This window comes from Anabas testudineus, chromosome 3, assembly GCF_900324465.2.
Source record: "Anabas testudineus chromosome 3, fAnaTes1.2, whole genome shotgun sequence".
NCBI lineage: Eukaryota > Metazoa > Chordata > Actinopteri > Anabantiformes > Anabantidae > Anabas > Anabas testudineus.
In genome coordinates this window covers 18,518,045-18,537,084 of record NC_046612.1, presented here as the reverse complement: position 1 = coordinate 18,537,084, position 19,040 = coordinate 18,518,045, and the positions used below count along the sequence as shown (strand labels likewise).

General features: G+C 40.3%; 1 protein-coding gene across 2 annotated transcripts in view; it reads right to left on the bottom strand.

Moving 5' to 3' along the window:
* The window catches only part of trpm7 (transient receptor potential cation channel, subfamily M, member 7), a 37,973-nt gene that overhangs the window by 2,618 nt on the left and 16,315 nt on the right, over window positions 1–19,040 (bottom strand). Inside the window, exons 9-36 of one of the 2 annotated variants that reach the window (XM_026378947.1) lie at window positions 18,908–19,031; window positions 18,528–18,600; window positions 17,580–17,680; window positions 16,909–17,043; window positions 15,963–16,016; window positions 15,735–15,875; window positions 15,381–15,515; window positions 15,009–15,283; window positions 14,699–14,927; window positions 14,021–14,176; window positions 13,673–13,816; window positions 11,810–11,938; window positions 11,372–11,623; window positions 10,103–10,277; window positions 9,222–9,348; window positions 8,882–9,060; window positions 8,566–8,698; window positions 7,249–8,051; window positions 6,182–6,270; window positions 5,715–5,811; window positions 5,481–5,557; window positions 5,320–5,357; window positions 5,039–5,067; window positions 4,585–4,638; window positions 4,029–4,073; window positions 3,688–3,753; window positions 2,394–2,677; window positions 754–836 (exon numbers count right to left, since the gene is read on the bottom strand). In XM_026378947.1, the coding sequence (XP_026234732.1) occupies window positions 754–836; window positions 2,394–2,677; window positions 3,688–3,753; window positions 4,029–4,073; window positions 4,585–4,638; window positions 5,039–5,067; window positions 5,320–5,357; window positions 5,481–5,557; window positions 5,715–5,811; window positions 6,182–6,270; window positions 7,249–8,051; window positions 8,566–8,698; window positions 8,882–9,060; window positions 9,222–9,348; window positions 10,103–10,277; window positions 11,372–11,623; window positions 11,810–11,938; window positions 13,673–13,816; window positions 14,021–14,176; window positions 14,699–14,927; window positions 15,009–15,283; window positions 15,381–15,515; window positions 15,735–15,875; window positions 15,963–16,016; window positions 16,909–17,043; window positions 17,580–17,680; window positions 18,528–18,600; window positions 18,908–19,031 (4,227 nt within the window). Of the gene's footprint in view, window positions 1–753; window positions 837–2,393; window positions 2,678–3,687; window positions 3,754–4,028; window positions 4,074–4,584; window positions 4,639–5,038; window positions 5,068–5,319; window positions 5,358–5,480; window positions 5,558–5,714; window positions 5,812–6,181; window positions 6,271–7,248; window positions 8,052–8,565; window positions 8,699–8,881; window positions 9,061–9,221; window positions 9,349–10,102; window positions 10,278–11,371; window positions 11,624–11,809; window positions 11,939–13,672; window positions 13,817–14,020; window positions 14,177–14,698; window positions 14,928–15,008; window positions 15,284–15,380; window positions 15,516–15,734; window positions 15,876–15,962; window positions 16,017–16,908; window positions 17,044–17,579; window positions 17,681–18,527; window positions 18,601–18,907; window positions 19,032–19,040 lie in introns of those variants that run through there. The other variant, XM_026378948.1, reaches the window with a different exon arrangement.

Below are 19,040 nucleotides of genomic sequence, written 5' to 3'. Positions count from 1 at the left end.
CGCTCTACTGTGCCTGTAGGTTAATCGTTTCCTGCTTAAAATGTTAAACAGTGGCTCAGACTGGTTGTCGCTAATTAATGCAAATTCCACTATTTAAATTCATGATGGAACAAGTGTGTGTGTGTTTTCTCTAGGTTCGTGGGGAGACTCTTCATCTTTTCTGCTGTTGTATTTTAGGTCTGATCCTGGCTAAACTGTTGACATTTCATACAATAAAAAGGAAAATTAAGTGAAATTGTAAAGCTACTGTTAGTTTATTTAGCTTCTGGAGCCAGCTGATGAACATCCTGTAACTTTTCACACCTCTGTTTAATTTAATTTGAGGTGTGAAAAGTGCAACTATCCTGTGGTTAAGGGGCACAGTGCAGTGCTGGATGGACCACCAGTCTATCACAGGGCCCACATGACATAGACGACCTTTCAATATTCAATGCATATGGAGGAAGCCAGAGTAACCAGAGAAAAGGCTCCTGGCTGAGCAGGATTTGTGGGTTTGGACCCGGGTTCTTCAGCGCTAACCACTACATCACTGTGCTGCACCTGCAACCATTTGGTAAACATTCAAATGATTTGCCAAAAATGTAAATCACTGGTCAAACCGCAATGACATAAGTCAACTTTGTGTAATCTGACCATGGACACCATACACCAGATAATGACGAGATATGGAAAAGCATAAAACAGCAATGATACTGTAGGTGTGTGAATGGGCCTGTGTCTGCTTCCTGCTGGCACTTTTGCATGAACACATACCTCGGTGAATAAGGAATTGTCTTTGGCCTGACTTGGTTGAAGGCAAATGTCAGCTTCTGAGCAGCTCTTTGTTGTTGAATTTCCTGGAGTGCCACAAGGAAACAACAGATCACATTTCATATTAGGTAACATTAGTTTAATTCTTACATACAGACACACTGAAGCGTTAATATGAGCAAACACATTCACATTTTACAAAAACATTTTGTGGCTCTAACGTTTTTAACCACGCTTATGTGCTCTTCACAAACCTTAAAAACGACTGTCAAACACTGCATTTTGGGTGACGTGCGAACTGATCACGTTCTCATTAGAGGGTGATTTGACACTTCTAAATGTAAAACAGAAGAGTGCTGCGATGTATAAAAGCTGCAGAGACGTGTTCAAACCACAGAAACACATACTGCAAACCAAGTGTGCAGGGTTAGTTTTATCATTTTATCAGAAGGCCAAAATAAACAAGTGCAACTACAATGTAATTTACATTTTAGTATGATGTGACAATCAAATCATAGGGAGATGATGTAGCTTTGTCCTTTTAGAGCTCAGAACATGCTTAGCCAGGGCCACAACAAGATGGTCAAAAACTTAAATCCTAAACCTAATGTGGCATTGTCCTAACTATATGGTTCACTCATTCCGACCAGGCTTCCTGTCACTGCTGATGAGATGGACCTTGATGTTGGCCACCACCATCCTTCACCACACAGATTCCTATGAGCAGGGTCTCGTGTTTGGACAGTGAGTAGAGTTCTGCCCAGCGAGTTTATTCAACCGTTTTCCTTGTGCTCACCAAGCAGGCGGTCACATGCCTTTTACTCAGAGTAGTTTCAGTCTAACTGTTCTATCACAAAGATGTTAGTCATAGAGTGCTACGGAGGTGTCTGTGTTTCTCACACATTCAACCCGCCTAACATTTATACATAACAGCTGTTAGAGCTTTCTTTTTGATGATTACTGCAGTAATCAATATGTTTCAACTGGCAACACAATGAGGTCAGCTGACAACCAGGATGTTCTCGTTAGATCTTTCCTTTAACGTTTTTTTGTTCCTTTTCTGACGGCACATGCACATTCCAAAAAGACAGGATTCATTAAGCTCTGAAAAATTAGCTGTGAAAAAGTAGTTCTGGGAGCCTGAGACCTAATTTTTTACACATTTCTGAAATGGTTGTGGTGACAATGCATAAACCTATTGTAACTCCACAGTGGATACATGCTGTAATACAAGAAAAAGGTTCTCCACGAATTATTACTGTATTGTATGTACTACACTGTATTTTTGGCCAGACAGTGTATAAAATTAGTTCAATTGGGTTGCAGCTAGTCAACATGCATAACACAGTGTGAAGTTGAGGGTTGCCAGATGCTGGAGTATCCACCATATCCCAATGTTTTGCAGAAAACATCTGCAGAGACCTCACCACTTACACACACTATGTAGAGTTAAATAAAAAGGGATCAGTAAAATAATGGTAGGGACAGTTCACTGACACAGACTCACTACTGTTTATTCCCAAATCGACCTTCTTTGTGCAAATTAAATCTACTGATTTAAGTTTTTATTTTCAGGCATCTTTTGTGGATGTATCACCCCTAATGTTAACAGTACAACAGGATGATGCATTAGTGCTGCCTACCCTGAGACAAAGGTGCAGCACAGTGTCTTCTTTGTAGATGCTCTGCCAAGTTTGAACCACCTCAGGAAGGAAAGACTTGACTATATACAGGTGTCCTGGTTTCAGTATGTCGTACTCTGACCAAGTGCAGAGCACCTTTAGGGCCCGTCTCAGTCCTCCGCCCATCTCCTCCCTGCTGAGAAACTCTATTTTGGCACAGAGGCCCCGCTGGGCCCAGGAAGACATGCTGTTGTTGATAGTGTTGGGCGAGCTCTCCTCCAGACGGTACACAGTCACTGGTTCTCCTGCAGAAACACAGTCAAATGAGTTAAAGGCACACATGTCTCTGCCTTTGTGTTTATACTGTCAAAAAAGAGCCACTGTGCAACAAAGTCAAATTAAACTATCCATTTCATCAAAATTAAGATTAAAATTAGAGTAGAGTCTGTAACAATAATGCTCTAACAACATATACACTCACCATTTCTGTTTAAAACGTCAGACATGTTTATTAATAAATCCTGGTCATATCTCGTCTGGTCTATCTTACTGACGGGGTTACCAGCATGCACTATCAAACCCCTCCAGATGATTCAATATACAGCAGCACATATCATTTTTAATCAGCCCACAAAAAAGGAACGCGGGACACCACTCTTACTCTTCAGACCACACTGCACTCGCTTCCTGCAGCTGCCCTGACCTTCGCTCAGTGGTCAACTCAACAGCACCCGCCAACCTGAACTCCTTCATCCGTGACTACAATCCCTCTAATTCTCTGCGCTCTGCCAGTGAACGACGTCTTGTGGTCCCCTCACCTCACACCAAAAGATCCCAGGCTAAACTATTCAGTTCAGTGGTTCTGCGATGGTGGAACAATCTACCAACCTCTGCATACAAAGCAGCCTCACTCCCAATTTTCAAAAATCTGCAGAAAACAGTTTCATTCTCTGCACTTAAGCCTTAATAATAAATAAAAAAATGATTAATTAAAAAAATTGCACTTAATGTTTTTCTCCTTGGCTTAGATATTTTGCCTTGTATCTCATTTGTAAGTCGCTTTGGATAAAAGTGTCTAATCTAATTAAATTAAATGTCAGCTACAACTGTAAACATACCACTAATACGTTGTTCATTTACAGCTTGAGGAGGATTGTAAAGCAACAGTAACAGCTTAAAGTGTGGGAGGGCACATCTCTTATCTGGCTTCATACTTCCTCATTCCTTAACTGCCTGCTGTCACTTCTCAGAAGTGTTTGCACCGTTTCTGCCAGACCTGACATGCACACGAGAATGCACAGTGATCCAGTCTTACCTCTAGGGGGCACAGGAGTGAAAGGGATACTCTGGGACAGCCTCATCAAGTTGTTGCGCTCAACAGCTAGAAGAGAAAAAGTGCACACACACACACACACATACAAAAAAATAAATAAACACATTTATAAATGGACACACAAGTTAAGACTGCAGGAGAGGAGTGAAATTATTTATCAAGCATCATTTATTGGTCTTTGCCTCAGCTGAAATTTAATAACATGCCATATTTAAACAAAATAATCCACTAATTTTAAAAGTCACTAATTTTAGCAACTAAACCCATGAAAAACACAAGTTAGCCTCATCCCTAGAGTACATGTGTTCAAGTCTATGTCTCACCTGAGTACTGGTAGCTCTCCATGGGCTTGAAAGGGGAGCCAATAGCTACATAGAAAAACAAGAGAACTGTAAATACAGTACGGTTTCAAAACTTTCCAGAGACCGTTCATATTACACCTGAGCACTTGTTGGGGCATATTCGTTTAACAGAAACATTCCTGAGCTCATCCAGTATCCACCAGTAGATGTCACTATGTTGCCTCACAACACAAACAAACACAGAAACGCAACTCTTGCTCTGCAATGTTCTTTATATTTGTAGCCTTCTGTCTTTGAATTAGAACATATAGAACAGATTTCTTGGATAGGTTCTTAGGTTTCTTGAATATTAATTGTCTTGGGACAACACAAACCCCCCAAAAACAGTAAGCCACTCTTACTTAATTCAAACTTTTTCATTTTTAGTATCATCAGTTTAGCATTTGTTCTGGTGCAAAAAAGTTGAGAGTGGAGCTGCAACCAGTAAAAATTTTAATTATTATCACAATTTTGTAATTTTGTGCTCAATAATTTCACACAGCACAATGAGACTTCCAGAAAGTAAAATGTTACTCACAGTCCTTTCTGGGTCCCAGGTGGCTGTGGCGTGGCATGTAGAGAGAAACTGCAGCTGTAGCCACAGAAAAAGAAAAGTACAGTGAAGATGTCATCCAGAAACATACGTGAAAAATGTTTACAGTTCTCACTCTGTTCATTTTCTGATTTTCCATAAAAAATTTCAACCTTTCTTTGTTTCAGATACACTTATTATTTAAGTGCCTGGACACATTCTCTTTATATTGTCTGAGACAGTTTTCTGTAATGATTAGTGTAAAATCAAATCACGATGAAACCACAAACAGTTTTCCAGTAAAAAGCTGACACAAGTTGTTTACTGGAAAATTGTTTTTGTGATCCCTGTTACAATATGGATTACTTTTTGAATGCAAAGGTCAATTTGCAGAGAGAACAAGTCTGTTGAACTAAACCAAACTAGACACTATCTGCAACAGTGAAAGTACATTTCTTACCATTTAGTGCATCGTCCCCAGGGGCACGTCTGACAAAGAACAAGACACAGACAACAGAAAGACATTAAATCAACAAAACACACAAGATTACATGTATACATTGTCAGTGTCTACAAATCTACACAGGAACTTGTAATGCACTGACATCACTGTGTGCTTTAATAAGTGAGACTAAGAAGCACCAGACTTTAATTTAAATCTGACATAAAATAAACTGAATTCACTTGAAGTCTCTGTAACGTTAGGCAGTAGTGGATCATTATGATGGCCAGGACACTTACAGGCTGCTGGCTTGGGCTGATTTGACCTGAACTCTTTCCTGGTGGAGAAATGAGGTGTTGTTAAACAGTGACAGAAACAGGCATTAATAAAGTTAGCAAGGGTTAAACTACTACAGAAGTGTATTTTTTTAACTTTGTACTAACACAGACACATTTCTTACCAGTACTGCAGCTCTGGGATCGTCGTGGACAAGGATATCTTCAGCTGACACTCTGCTCCGGTCCTTCTTTGTCAGAGCTACGGATACACAAAGAATGATCATGTTTTACCAGAGACACTGGAGATTTATGAGCTCAAACGTCAAAAAATACATTTGCTAGTTTAATGGCTGCAGTGCACAGTGCGCAGTTATTTTTAAAGACTTTAAATGAAAGGCAGGATTTTAGGAACTTACTGGAGTCAGGATGGAGAAAAGCTGGATTTCTGTCAAGTTCTGTAAATCCAGCATAGGAATTGACTGTTCTCATAAAACCGTGACCTTCAGGCTGAGCCTGCAGTCACAAAACAGACAGAAAGACAAAAATGTTGTAAGAAGGTTAGCATTATTCTGAAATATAATCAACAGTAAGTTCATTAATATGAATGGGACTAAATTATAAAGTAGGTTTCCCCTAATGTTTTAAAGTGGAACCTGTTGGTGTGACGTGGTGTTTTTGTCATTAACTGATAAACAATACAGCCCACTGAAGTGGGGTGGCTTAATACCTCACCAAGGACTTAAAAACTTGGAGAATCTTTAAAACAAAGTATGACACACAGCAGAAAACATTTTACATATCAATATGATTGACATGGATAAAGTGGTACATGCTATCAGCCTTTTTTTTATCAAACAATATAATGATAGATACAAGCACACACCTGCAATCTGCTTTGTATGACTGGGCTTTGCTGACTGCTGGAAGTGTCTTTGGGTGTGGAGTGGTGGAGGTCCACACTGTCTTTATGTCCTGGAACAAACAATACTGTCAGCTCACACAAGCGTAATTGAAACAGCACCATTTGCAATATCATAAAAATACATCTAATAATAAATTTAAATGTTCATATTTCCTAGTAATTTCTTTGTGGCAATTTCCCCCCAAAACTACTGGAGTTAGTAATAATTTTGAAGAGCTATTTGAGTGTTTACTACCCCCACTGTGAATTCTAAGACAACTGCAATCAGAACAAGATCAAACTCATGGCCTGATCTGGTGACACCACGATGGTGAAATAATCACAATTCAAACAAACATCTGATTCTTATTCAAAAAAGACAAACTCATTCATAACAAATCAAACTCAGTCAGTGAAGAACTCAGAACAACCCAAGAACAAAGAATAAAACCAGAAGGTCCAAAGAGCAGAGAAGGAAGAGAGGAAGCTCCAGCTAAAGGTTTACTGGGATCAGGATCTTGATCTGGAGGACATGTCCATACACCCTGCAGCCCTCAACTCCAGACTGAAACTCAAACCTCTCATGTTTGGCCCTCTTGTCATGTTCCTTTTGTCAAGGGCAACTTCTGACAAACTTTGCCCCCCATAGAAGGACAGTGGAGGTCCCAATTCAGTCCATTCACTTGCGCTTCCTCTCTGTGGTCTCCTGGATACCACAGCAGCGACATCACCATTTCCACGTGTGTCACCCACTGGTGATTCATCTTCAGGAGCCAGTGGGACAGTGTCCGTACACTGAATACTCAGAGAGCCCGGTCTGCTCTCATCATCAAGGAAAGCCTCGTTGACGTACCACATCTCCCCCCATCTCCTCCCACTTCCTAACCTCTCTGTATTCTCAGGCGTCACATTGCAAACAGGCAAACAGGCAGATCGAACAGAGCCCGAAGGCGAGTCGATAACAACAGTGGGATACACACAAAAAGAGTTTGCATTCCCATCTTTTATCTGGTCACCAGCACCTGATTCAACTTTATTCTGATACTTACCCACAAAGGCACCAAACTCATCAGTGATGCTGTCTGGCTGAAGGGGCTGCTGGTAAAGACCAGCTAGGGCAAGTTCTGGGTGGCTGGAGCCACTAGGCTGGGAAGGGGTGCTGCTGATGTGGAACTGAGCCTCAGGGGAGGGCACGTTGGGCAGGCTGGATGGGGAGTCGGAAAGGCCCGGCTCTTGTGGACGGGTCAGCTTACTTTGGGTGAGAGAGTGGCCTCGAAGACGCAGCTCCGTGGGGAAAATGGCCACAGCACTTTGGACAAAGGCACTGGAGCTGGCACTGCCTGAGGAGCCAGCCTCTGCAGTAAGGGTCCCGAGTCTAAACAACCCCCTCCTCTCTGGACTCAGTGCTGGGTTCAGGTTGGGGTCCAGCCCCAGTCCTGTTCCAGGGCTGGGCCCGAGCCTCCGGCTACTTTCCATCCCAGCCCCTCCACCTACACTAATCCCAAAAAGAGAATCTGCTATGTTGGCTTCTGCTTGGGGGAAAGAGGAGCCAAAGAAGGCCCCAACACTGCGTTTGCCTATCACGGACGATTTGGAGATGGGGCCAGTGTCTGTGGCCACAGGGGCGATGCTGGGGACCACATTCTTAGAAACACTGAGTTCCCGGGTGATCTGATTATGGACCTTGCTGTCCTCTGAGGCCCTCTGAGCACTAAGGGTCTTTAGAGTGTCCACAGTCAGAGCCGAGAGGTCCTGCAGGTGGCCGATCTGAGAGTCTAGTGTGTGCAAAGAGCGTTTTATGAAGTTGACCTTGTTCCCGACCTCCCTTAGCTGCAAACACATGGTCTCTACCCTGGAAATGACAAACAGAAGCTTCAGTCGGCTACAGTTTTAGATATCTGGTTCAATACATGCAACTATGGCAATATGTCATTTTTATTTCTATATATTAAACCACAAAGAACATAGCACCTTAGAATCTATTGTATTGTGATACAAATGTGCTATATTTGGTCTCATCTTCATCTTCAGTGTACAGCATACAGCTATTCAATATACAGCTGTGTCCAAAAGTTTGAGAATGACACAAATTTTAATTTTGTATTTAAGTTAGCTGCCTCAGTATTTAGATTTTTTCTATCAAATGTTATAGAAAAGTATATCACAACCATTTCAAGTGTAAAAGGCTTTTATTGACAAGGGTGAGGCAGGAATTTTTGTGAAAATTAATATTTGTGTCATTCTCAAAACCTTTGGCCACAGCTGTATATGACTATAAATTTAATAACTCCTTATTCTTTAACATTTGTGAACACAATTTTACAAGCTTTCCACCTTTCCTTAATGAAGGGCAACAACTGTCCCACCTTTCTGAGGTAAGACGTATACGCTCCTCACTCCCTGTGTGAAACTGATCGTCCTTTTCATGAAAGTATGTCTCCACACACTGCTCCTCGAAATCATGAAGCTTCTTCTGGTCCTCCTCAGTGAGAAACAGTTCTAAAAGAAAGAAGAATAAATAAATAACATAAAAGTCACCAAAGAGCAAGAGGCTTATCACTGTAGGAGAGCCTTTGTTAGTTTCATGTGAAACAGTCAATTTAAGTGTTTGTGTTTATTTAAAAACACTTCTCAATGTCTGCGATTTCCATGTGGAAGACAGAAACAGTAATGTGGTCTTACTTGGTCCATATGTGTTCTCCTTTTTCCTCTTTCTACACATACAGAAGAGGGAGTAGATATGGTTTAGAAGGATGATGGGGGGTGGAAGGACAGGCTTCTCATGATAGGCCATAATGAAGTGGTAGCGTTGGTACTTCCACACCAGATTAGAAATGGACTTCACTTGTATATATACATTGCTGGAAAAGAGACAGTACAAAAATTATGAGGAGAATAAACGTTAATTTTTATTTTAAGTTGTAACACAACCCAAGCCAAAACCCTTTTCTATGGTTGGGTTACAGAGTGCACATATGTTTCTATACTGAAAGCTGCAATTGACAGCAAAATGTGCACTTACTTGAAGAAGGCAATGAGTAGGTTGACCATTAGTATATACTGTACAAAGAGGTAGACTGCTTGAAGGAAAGGAGTCAGCCACACTGCTGGCCCACACAGGTCTTTGACTTGACTGTCATTGGCACATACTGTGAAGAAAGACATCTATTAGGACACACACAAGATATAATGTCTAAATTTATTATTTAAACGATATACACATTCAACATACCCTGGATTTACAACTTTCAACAACAAGAAATAACAAAAAAATAAAAAAATAACAATACTGCCTCAGCAGAGGTAACATTTACCACTAAAGTGAAAAAAGGTTGATTATAGTCAATTGAACAGATTTGAAAGAAACGAACGTTAAGAAAATAAATATTTCAATATAAAATACTTTCCATACCTCAGTTATAACAAAATATAACCAAAGCACGTTGAGTCTTGTGCGTAATATTTTCTTTTCAAGCTTCCACTGCCTTATTAACATCTAACTATTCACATTGTCTAGTGCAAGGTTAGAATCACAATGATAAAGCACATGGTGAATGTAAATGGTGCGGAAAACTTCAGAATGTCAACTCAGGTTGTGGAGCACAGCCAGGTGTTTTGTTCCACCTCAGCTTCAAATGCACCTGACTCGAGCGATGATCACTTAATCATTGCCTTTTATCCAGACGCTTCATAGATAAGTTGCAGCAGTTAATTGCTGTGGTGAAGCAAAAAGCCCTGAGCTCCTCAAAGTCACCTGCAATTGTGAGGGGGAATTATGACTGGACCATCACGAGTTTGATTTCCAGGGGGTGGTCTGAGTGACAATCAGCTATCATGACACAGTAAGAAATTATAACTTCTGCATGAATCAGTCCTTACCACTAGTCCCTTCGTTGTCCTTACCATCAATTTCATAAGCATACACTTCCCCGTACATCATCCAGTATGGTTGGAAAACAACATCTCTGGCTAGCTTCCAGCTAGGTTCCTCGTGTGGGTACAGAATGGCTTTTCTAGGCACGCCAAAACTCAGCAGCACTACAGCCATTATTACTACAATATAGAACATGTTGGCCACCTGCAAGAGATGTTACACACACTGAATCAAATATAGGACTGATACTATGACAATTACAGTTAAGTTATACAGTACTTTCAAGATAGCCAACAGACATCTACCATGAGGATCCCGTATCAAATAAAGCTGGTCTGGTGTTGCCTGTTTCAAAGCAACAGCTGATTCCAGGGACTGGGTAAAAACATTATATAAACAGTATTTATAATACCTGTATTAAAATGCCCAGGACAGTGATTTTGAAGGACTGAATGCTACTAGACACCTGTGAAGGTTTCATGTAAGATGAAAGTTTACAATTATGCCCTAATTACAACTAACTTCACTTAAATGTTTTAAGAAATAGGCTTGTTTGATTTCTTGCTGAGAACTGGATCAAAAGATCAACACCACTCTACCAGGTGTACAATAAACACAGTAGTGATATAAGACGTTAATATTAATATCAATAAAATTAGTACAAAAGAATGGAAAACTTGAGAGATGATGTTTTGTTAAACAGAAGTCGTTAAACTAGACAGAGCTAAGCTAATTGTCTACAGATTTTCATTTCATACTACAAAACGTCAAATTAAAAACTTGTCTGTATATGTGTATTATTACAACATCATTCCTATATTGCCTCTTGTCCTATGTCTCGGAGGAGTGGACAAGCAGTATGTCAATCTAATGGATTGCCTGCATTATCTAAGCAATTGAAGAAAAACGTGGATAGAAAATAACACCTTTAAAACATTTGTCTGTCTACGTACACACATACGGTTGTGACTTCTTGTAAGTACCTGCTTTGGCTTAAAACCTCTTACAATGAAAGTTTGTTCAGGCACGTTCAAGACTAAAACATGAAACCTGGGGCCAAATTTTCTAAGCCTGCTATGTCTTGTTTTAAGCACGCAATAAAAAGCCAGGAGGCCCAATTTGGCTCTCACACTAAAACGCTGCTGGAAAGCATTTTCAGTCTCTGATGGCACAGTTGGTAAAATGGAAATTTAGGCATAAAGACTGTATGCATGTAAATCTGATGCTCGAGCTCACTGAGAAAGTTTCCTCTAATGTGCAGCATATTAATTAAAATGTGTATTTAATAAAGAACTCACCATTTTAGCAATCATCATGACATAGGGCCCAGCTTGTTGGTTGACAGCCAGAATATCCAGGAGTCTCACATACCAGAAAATTATATTGAGACAGTAAACTGTCCTCCCAAAGATGAAGGCATTATTTTTGCCCAGCCTTAGGCCAAAGCCAATAAAAAAGCTCACTATAGCCAGAAAGTCCGAAAGATTAAAATAGTCGCTGAACCACACTTTTATCTTCTGGCTTATTTTGCCTGCTTCAGACATGAACATCTGGAGACATAAAGAGGAGGAGGAGGTCAAATCATAATAAAGATTAATCAAATGGTCTTTTGTGAAGTTAATCTGGATGGCAGGATTACACAAAGAAACTGGTACAAAAAGCTAGTGTTGATTAGTGAGTTAACTTTAATTTAAAGAGCCTGGAAATGTGCTTCTGAAGAAGTCTGTTCCAAATACCTCTCGAATTTTCTCGATGGCGGAGGTGAAGATGTAGAGGATGACCACCCACTCTTGAGGAGAAGGAGACTCAGGCATTTTCACCAGGACCACATAAGTGTACAACATCAGGAAGCCCAGGTAGAAGAGCTGACAGTGGGACACGCACAACATTAACACTCAAACTACTCCAAAAACATATTTTTTAACATACATAAAGGAAACTCAGGAATCCTGTCATTATTCCAACTACTCATGTCATAAATGAGAACAATGTAAATATATAAAACATAACACATGTTGGATGTAGAGAGAACTGGCCTGTATTGACAAACAACCCCAAAATTCAGACAAGTTCAGAAGGAGGGGCTCCTTCCTGAAATATTTTGAGGCGATGCAATGTGAAGGAGTTGGACCTCATCATGGTACCCTGATATAAAACTGTGCTAGTTGTTCATTTTGCTATATTTTCACATTCAAACTTCTATCCCAAATCCCAAACCTCTGAATGGTAAAAAAAAGTAGCCACTGTTATACATTTTACTTTGTTATATAAGCTGAAGGCAGTTTGACAAAATGTAAGATCTGGTATAACAGATTCTTAGACTGGTTTATACTGTATAGAAACTAGTACTAGAAACATACAGCTAACCAATGCTACATCAACTCCATATTGATGTTTGCACAAAAGAGATCATTTCTGTTTAAAGTCTGGGTCAACCACACTAAGACTGTGGGAAAGCATGAAAATGTCCATGTGGGCTGGTTAGTTGAGCGCACACACACACACACACACACACACACACACACACACATACACGTCCAGTCCTTGGTACCACTTAGATGAGGTCAACCATTTCAAATTGTTGAACCTTAACATGCAGCGTGTGAACTCTTGGAAAATCGGCCATTGACATTGTCATCAGACAGGTGAGTCATTGCTGCAGTTCTGAGTTCATGTGTTCAAAGTAGATGTAGATAAGCGTCGGCACAGGATATGGTATGTAGAATAGCAGTTTCAGTGATTGTATCAGCACCTCTTAGTCTAGAACAGCCTGAAAAACACCCCATTTTCAGCAAATAAAATTCTCAGCAAAGGCTCCAAGCTCCCTGAGAACCTGCCTCTGGCTTATGTTTATAAATAAACATAAGAACATGTGAGAAAAGATGACTGATAACCCTGTGCCTCACTAAAAATGTGACAATAAATACATACATGCATGCATAAAATGTATAAATCACATTGCTATCCCACTATTGGAAAGCATATGCTAATGTGCTCCAAACGAGATTTAAACTGACTGCATTTTCAATGTTGTATAATCATGTCCCCTGAGCTTTCCTGTATGTGTGGGAAGGGTACTGTGGGAATATACATGTATATCTGTCCACTGTGTGAGCCATTCACTGCCAATATATCCAAAGCCAGAGAAAGTGTGTTTCCATTAGCAGTGTCTAGTTACTTTCTGTGTGGGTGTCTGATAAGACAAATTTGCACCTTGCCCTCTCTCCTGTTTGTGATATTGAGGGACAGCCATGGTCTGCGTGATGTCCGATTCAGTGACATTATGATTATATCTGAACAACTAGCAACACATTAGCCTTATTTGCTAAGGAGGGATCAACTACTAATTATTTAGTACCATAGCTGCATGCTGGAGACAACCTCAAGTCACTCGGCAAACCTGTTTTCCCTACTGGCTGTCATTCCAGGTCACAACCACTTTCCTGAAGAACAAATATTTATCCTCTTTAGATGGAGTTGAACCATCTGAATGAATCTCGATGACACGCTACTGCTTGACTTGATACTGACTTCTTTACCCATTGATTGTGGGTGTATAAGTGGTGGAACTAGTGTGTGTTCTCTTGTCATCTCCATACCGTGTTCGACCAGAACTTCACAATGGGAGCATGGTAGAAGGCATGAATTTTCCTTCCTAACGGCAGGTTCCTGGAGCGAATGTGTGTCTCCATGTCACTTTTTCCATCCACATGGTCACTGGCTCTGGTCTCTTTAAACACATCCTACAGAAATGTTAAAAAAGTCCGTCAGCCAACAGCAGGACAAAATCAACAGAAAAAACATGATGGATAGTAAAGGCCTACTTTAACTATAACACACGGACACTTTAAAAGTGTTAAAGTAAATTCCTTAATATCAAAATAAATAAATAAATAAATAAATAAAAGATACCAGAAGAATAAATAGAATCAGAAAGTAAAACCAACCATCTGGATATCTTCAGCTATGTTCTGGAAGTTGTGTTCGCTGTCCTCCATCGTCATCTGATGATCATCCTGACTCTGAGGGATGTGAGCCATCTCAGCCTTGGATTTGTACTCCAACAGTAGGATGGCAGGAGGTACCAGGATACTGAGAATCACCTATAGACGAGCAAACACACACACACACACACACACACACACACACACACACACACACACGCACACCTTATGTGGGTGGATGCATTTATATTTGTCAACTAGGCCCTTTAAAAATCATACACACTAATGAATTCCAAGTGTTTTACTACATAAGCTCAAATGGACTGACACAGAACAGGTCCTGCTAGAAGAAACTGTCTGCACCTTGTACATGGCAGTAAACTTAAGGTAACAAGTTAACCCCTAAAAATAAAGTTTTTATTTTATGTAAAATCTGGAATCATGCGACACTTCAACATCAACTGCAACTCGACCAGCAACTGAGAACTGTTCTCAACACTGCAACTGTTACCAAAACTTCCACAAACAAAGATATTAAAGTATACTACATGTTTATTATAAATTCTAATTAAACCCCAACATCCAATAAAACCCTATAAGCAATGCTGAATCCAAAAACAAAAAAAGATTACCCTGGCTTTTTACTAGTTAATAAAAATAAAATCTAGATGGAACATGAACCTTGTACCAGGAGTTCTTGCGCATGTTCAGTCTTCCCATCCACATGTCTGACAGCAACATCTGGGTACAGGTATGAGCCACAAAAGGACGTAAGTGTGAGGAGACAGCCAGCTTCAAACAGGTGGAGTTGCTCCAGTTCTTCAGCTCATATGTCAGCAGTTTCATGGCCATGGTCTCGTCCTGCCTGAAGGACTGCTCCAGCAGGTCCACTGCTAACGTCCCAAACTCACTGAAAACCATCAGCAGACTGAGCAAGGCACCTAACTTGAGGTTTTGAAAGAAACTGAGCTCGTATAGATATTTGACTTACTTTGAGTACTCCTTGAGCTCCTCTGACGTGTCGTCCACCACGTCGCTTTTTTTGGCCTCGTAGCCCATAGACCTGCAGAGTTTACAAGCCACCAATGCCTTTGCCATGTTCTCCTCGCCATGCTGCCAGAAGAAAAGTGCCATTTTCTGCCTCTTCATTAGCACAGCCCATACAAGCAGCTCATTGAAAGGGTATGGAAACCGCCGTGTCTCTGGGTCGTCTATGTCCACAATCTCTTCTTTGCTCTTTTTGTTCGTTTCTGTGGAAGACTCAAGCTACAAGCAGAGGGTAGGAACAGTGAGAGGAGTAGAAGGGTATGGCTGTGGGCTGCTCAAGTCTGAGGCATTCAATTTTGTTTTCAAATTTGTATACCTTAGGTTTGTATGGTTGTGCAGTCTTGATGAAGTGGTTGTGTCTGGTCTTCTCCTTCTTGTCAGCCTGCATGCTGAAAGACTCATGATTTTTCCTCAATTGAGAACCAGGACCTGCTGTGTGACGCCCTGACCTCTGTGTCGAAAATAAATAAATAAATAAATAAATAAAAGTTCAGATTCCATTGATTTTCTTTTACTAACGTTTCTTATAAACTTTATTTCACAATACATTTAAAGCCTTAAGTCATTAGTCTAATAAATGAATTGCTACTGTAGCTTTTTTTGCTGCATCTTCAAACACCATAAAGTACATTTTGGAGCTTGCTATAAAGACACATCTGTTCAGACTCACCCTGTTGCTGCCATGGAGATTGTTGTAAATGATTCGGAAGCGTTTCCTGGTGTAGTTGCACCTGTAAGTTCCACCCATGAGGAACTCGATAACCAGGCCCACGTCGATCAGAGTGATTTTATAATTTGGTGGAAGATGACTCTGCAAAGAGACACAGAAACCAAATGAATGAAATTAAACTGAGCAGACTAACATCAGTTAAAGGAAAACAAAGTGGGCTAACTCTACCTGTTTAACATCTCTAACCAGGTGAAGGAGAGTTGGGTTGTTTGGAAGTTGTTTCTAAAACAGAAGGCAGAAAAGCAAATGCATAAACAATACATCAAGGCCCATGAATTGTGACAACAGAACAACAGACTCCAGATTTCAGGGGCTCTAAAGTAATTGGAAAAAAATGGCTACTCAGCTGTTCCATAACTATTTATGTATGTATTACTTCATTAATTCATTAAAAACAAAGAAGATCTAAGGTAAAATGTGATTTCTAGTGTTATTTGAATTTGGAAGTTGTTGTTGTTAACTGTCAATATGAAGTCCAAAGAGTCACAAGCTGTCAAAAACAAAAAAAAAAAACAAAACAAAAAAAACAAACAAAAAAACATAGCCATCAGAGAGATACCAAAAACATCATATCAATTATTCAATAGATTATGAGAAAGAAAGCTTGAGCAGGCTTAGGAAATCCAAAGGGCCTGGAAAAACAGACAGAAGATTTCTTTCCCTGGTAAAGAAGAACCCTTTCCCAACAGTCAGTCAGATGAGCCCACAGAGGGCAGGCATATCTGTATCAAGGTCAACATTTATGGGGAGGAATTCACAATGCAGAGGGTTACTGCAGCACCTGGAGGAGAAGGAAAGATTTTGGAAAGTGCAAGGACCTGCTAATGTAAAGAAAACTCCTCGTCTCTGAAGCCTACTGTAGTACTCTCATGGTGTGGGCATGGATGGCTGCCAAAGGTGTGGTATTTACAGATGATGTGATCGCTGATAAAAGCAGCAGGATGATTATCTACTTGGACTCAGGCAAAGCTCATTGGATGGCACTTCAAAGTGCAGATTAACAATGACCTGAAGCATACTATGAAAGAAACCCAAGACTTAAGTAAGGGGAAAAATGGCATGTTCTCTTTTAGTCTCTTTTTTGTGACAGGTGCATGATGTTTCACAATGTTACCGTGTTATAGAGCTCCTCCAGCCGACTGATTGTTAGGAAACGGTGCATGCTCACTCCGTTTTCTATGAGCAACTTGACAAAATCCACCCTGTCCATCACAAGTGCATCCAACATCGCCTGCTCCAGAGAGCTCACCTATACACACAAAAGAATGCAAACATGCTGTTATGAGGCATATTTTTATAGCAAATTATTATTTACAAAAAAAACACAATGAGTGAGAGGACCAAAAATACAAGGTATAAAAAAAAAAAGACAAGCACACACACACACACACACACGCATACACGCACAGAATCTAATCTAAATAAATATTATCTATACTCTCATTCATACAAGGGCGAGGAGTTCCCAAGTTTAAAAATAAACATAAGCGCTGAGAGCAGCTTATAAAGACAACTGTAATAGGGTTCAAGTTACAGTCAAGACAAGTAGTTCACAAAAGACTGCCCAAGTGCAGTCCCCTGGCTCTTCAGACTGACTGTTGTGGTCAGCGGAGACTCAGGGGTCCTTTTGGGTAAGCCAAGCTGCTGAGCTAAGCAAATATGCCTGTAAGCTGTGGCTCACACACACACACACACACACACACACACACACACACACACACACACACACACACACACACACACACACACACACAAACAAACAAACAAACAAACACATAAACGTACCAGGAGCTGCTGTCCGTACACAAACACGTGATTCTTGGCAATGTCAACACGGTCCCAGGCCAAAGTCAGGGCCAGCTGATCGAAGGAAGATGCATTTGTGCCTGAAATACAAAGGTAGACTCATGTGTAAGCACACAAGGAGAGATAAATTCCCAGACAAATAAAGCCTGAAGAATGCATTTCCAATTAACCAGCTGGCAGGTTTAGAGGGAGAAGAAATATAGCCAAATATATACAAAAGCAAAACACAGTAGAATACACTACAGTATACAACCCTGTTCAGTCTGCAGCTCTATTTTCTAGAAGTCATCTGAATCATGATCTCATTATCTCAGTGAAAATGTCATACTGTGGCAGTGAGTCTTCATAAAAATCAGTTCTTCAGCATAAAGATTAATTCAGTATATGCAGCATTTAACAGTATTTAATATTAATCCCACTCCTTAAACATTCCCATTTTACATCCAGCCTGCTAAGCGAATTGTACAATAGTGTAAAATGGAAAGATCTCTGAGAAGCACTCAATTTTCTTTAAAGACTTGAAAGCATTTTTACCCCAGAGAGCTTTTGAGGCCGAGTTTCACTAAAATTAATTTTACTTGAAATAACAAATATTTGCCCAAGTGGGCATTTCAGTCACAATCCTCGGTTTGTGTTTAGAGTGTCTTAACTCTTTTCCTTGAATAGCCTGCACAGAGAAGGAGGGATACAAGTGAGAGACATCCAGCTTATTGACCGACAATACTGGAATAAAGAGGCCCTGTGAATGCGGGCAACATGATCTCAGGAGCAGACACAGAAGGGCACACAGGGGGGAACACTGTTCTCAAAGCATATCTATATCAGAATGAAAACATTACAAAGTCTTGAAATCCTAATCTTCCAATGCCAACAACCTCGAGGGGAGGTGAGGGGGCACATGGGGTTGGAGAGAAGTCATATACTAACCTTGGAGTAAAGCTCTCAGTATGGCTACGTCAATGTCCTGGTGCTCTTCGGAGCTGATGTGAAACACAGTGATCTGTTTTCCAAGAAACAAGATAGCACTTATTATCATGTTCCCACAGACAATATCCAGATGTTTTAAAGAGTTTGTGAAATGTAATACATCAATTTCTAAAGAAAAATATGGTTAATTTAGTTGAAAGCCTCTATATTTCCTCTCACTTGTACTCAAGCTTTTATGATTGGTTTCCAGGACTTTTTTTTTTTTAATAAATGGCTAATCTTTGTGGGATTACTGCTGCAATTCAAATGTGAATAATTAGAAATGAAGCAAAATGATTATAATACTCTATGTAATTAAAAAAGAATGAGCATCAGTGTACCAGTTCTTTACTCTTCATGCACTCCATCAGAGTCTGAAAGAGATGGATGGCATCGCTCTGGCTGAAGTTGAAGGTTTTCTTGATGGTTGCGATGATGTCAGTCTCCACACCATCAGGAAGGCCGCTGTTGAAC